This window comes from Haplochromis burtoni, unplaced genomic scaffold (assembly GCF_018398535.1).
Source record: "Haplochromis burtoni strain Fernald_Lab_line unplaced genomic scaffold, NCSU_Asbu1 Contig_311, whole genome shotgun sequence".
NCBI classification, from domain to species: domain Eukaryota; kingdom Metazoa; phylum Chordata; class Actinopteri; order Cichliformes; family Cichlidae; genus Haplochromis; species Haplochromis burtoni.
In genome coordinates this window covers 636,063-638,825 of record NW_024582672.1, presented here as the reverse complement: position 1 = coordinate 638,825, position 2,763 = coordinate 636,063, and the positions used below count along the sequence as shown (strand labels likewise).

At 39.2% G+C, this 2,763-nt stretch overlaps 1 protein-coding gene across 1 annotated transcript in view; it reads left to right on the top strand.

Moving 5' to 3' along the window:
- The window catches only part of LOC102305450 (ankyrin-2), a gene marked incomplete in the record, with an annotated part of 122,025 nt that overhangs the window by 46,274 nt on the left and 72,988 nt on the right, over positions 1-2,763 (top strand). Inside the window, 2 exon segments of the mRNA XM_042228208.1 lie at positions 2,083-2,181; positions 2,329-2,427. Coding sequence (XP_042084142.1) covers positions 2,083-2,181; positions 2,329-2,427 — 198 coding nt within the window.

Sequence of the window (2,763 nt, the reverse complement as noted above, 5' to 3'; positions counted from 1 at the left end):
TGTGTTGAGGTTGAGAGTTGTAGCACTGTGTGTAGTGTTATGTGTGTGAGTGTTGTGATGAGGCGTCGAGAGTGTGTGTGAGTCGTGTGATGTACGTGAGCTGTATGCTGTGTCGAGAGTGATAGATGAGTCGGTGTGTGCCTTGACGCGTGATGAGATGTGTTGTGTGAGTGTGTGTGCTCCGTGAGGTGCAGAGTGTTTAGCTGACACCATGCGTGAGTGTGTTAGTGTGTTGCTCGTGTGAGTGAGTGAGAGTGTGTGTGTGTGAGTGAGTGATGTGTAATGTGAGTAGTGTATGTGCAGTGTGGTGTGTGTGTGTGTGTGTGTGTCGTGTGTGTGTCTGTGTGTGTGTGTGTGTGTGTGTGTGTTGCTGTGTGTGTCTGTGTCTGTGTGTGTGTGTGTGTGTGTGTCTGTGAGTGTTCTAACAAATAAGAGCAGCAAATCTGTGTTTTTGAAATCGAGAAATGTTTATAAAGAAAAATGAATGTAAAGTTGTGATTCGTGAACATGTGATTCGTGAACATGTGATTAGTGAACATGTGATTATGAACATGTGATTTATGAACATGTGATTCTGAACATGTGATTCGTGAACATGTGATTCGTGAACATGTGATTGAACATGTGATTTGTGAACATGTGATTCGTGAACATGTGATTTGAACATGTGATTCGTGAACATGTGATTCGTGAACATGTGATTCGTGAACATGTGATTCGTGAACATGTGATTTATGAACATGTGATTCTTGAACATGTGATTTATGAACATGTGATTTCGTGAACATGTGATTCGTGAACATGTGATTTATGAACATGTGATTTATGAACATGTGATTTGTGAACATGTGATTTCTGAACATGTGATTTATGAACATGTGATTTGTGAACATGTGTTTATGAACATGTGATTCGTGAACATGTGATTTATGAACATGTGATTCGTGAACATGTGATTAGTGAACATGTGATTTATGAACATGTGATTCGTGAACATGTGATTTGTGAACATGTGATTCGTGAACATGTGATTTGTGAACATGTGATTTATGAACATGTGATTCGTGAACATGTGATTCTGGAACATGTGATTCGTATGAACATGTGATTCGTGAACATGTGATTTGATGAACATAGTGATTCCGTAGAACCAATGTGATTCTGTGAACATGTCGCATTTCTATGAACATGTGATTCAGGCAGATAACATCTCCGACTTATGAACATGTGATATAATGAAACATAGTAGATTACTATGACAATGTGATTGTGAACATTGATCAGATTGAACATCGCTGAATTTGATGAACATGTGATTCGTGCAACATGTAGAATTCGTAACATTGTGATTCAGTTGAAACCATGTGACTTCATGAACATTGTTGATTCGAACATCGCTGACTTATGCAACATTTGATATTATGAACATGTGATTCCGTGAACATGTGATTTATGAACATGTGATTCGTGAACATGTGATTTGTGAACATTGATTTATGAACATGTGATTGTGAACATGTGATTTGAACATGTGATTCGTGAACATGTGATTCTGAACATGTGATTCGTGAACATGTGATTTGTGAACATGTGATTTGTGAACATGTGATTCGTGAACATGTGATTTATGAACATGTGATTTATGAACATGTGATTTGTGAACATGTGATTTATGAACATGTGATTCGTGAACATGTGATTCGTGAACATGTGATTGATTGGACAGCAGAGAAAGTGGAAACATGGTTTCTAAACTCTGTCAGTGCTACAGTGTAGCTGATGATCACATGATGTGAGGTCATCGTTCACCGTGGTCCGTGCTGTGTTATCAGGATCAGATTACTCTCAGATATATTCATAGGTTTTTACCTGCTTATATTTATTCATGAAGTAATCAGATCTGAAGCAGCAGTGAATTAAATACTGTGCTTATTTGTATCTCAGTGCACATGACAGACTAGACATAACTGTGTGTTAGTAAAGGACACAACAGCATTCAGTCAGGAGCACTCTGAGCTTATCTTTACAAAAACATGCAGATATTTGTCTAATAATCTTGTTATGGTTTGTGTCTGATTCCAGAAAGGAAACACTGCGCTCCACATATCCTCTCTGGCTGGCCAGGCTGACGTGGTGAAGATCCTGAGCAAACGTGGTGCTGATATCAACGCACAGTCTCAGGTGAGCCTCGACGCTGAGGCCGTTTAATCCTCCTGAAAGTTACTCTGCCGCTCATCACTGTTAGGTAGTCAGGGGGTTCTCAGCTGTGGTGTAACTGTTCCTTGTGTTCACCCGTTTTGCCATATGCTTGGTTCTTTGTGTTAACAGAATGGATTCACTCCTTTGTACATGGCTGCCCAAGAAAATCACCTGGATGTGGTGAGGTACCTGCTTGAGAATGGAGGCAACCAGAGCATTGCTACAGAGGTAAGACGAGTGTGTTTAGATTACTGCATAATCTAAACACATTAATGTGTTTAGATTACTGCATAATCTAAACACATTAATGTGATGTTTCCACTGATTTGATCACTTTTCAACTTTCTGCTGCTCCAGATGAAGAAAGAAACCTCAAGTCTCTCAGTGAGAATCACACTCACACGTCTCCTCTTAGGCTTTCAAAGTGTTCGTGGAACCAAGCGTTGATACAGCTCTTTCCACACTGATGCCAAAATACATGATCAATACATTTAATGAAGATGAATTTGAATGCAGGTCAAAACATTTCAAATAATTTTATTTATACAGCATCACAACAACAGT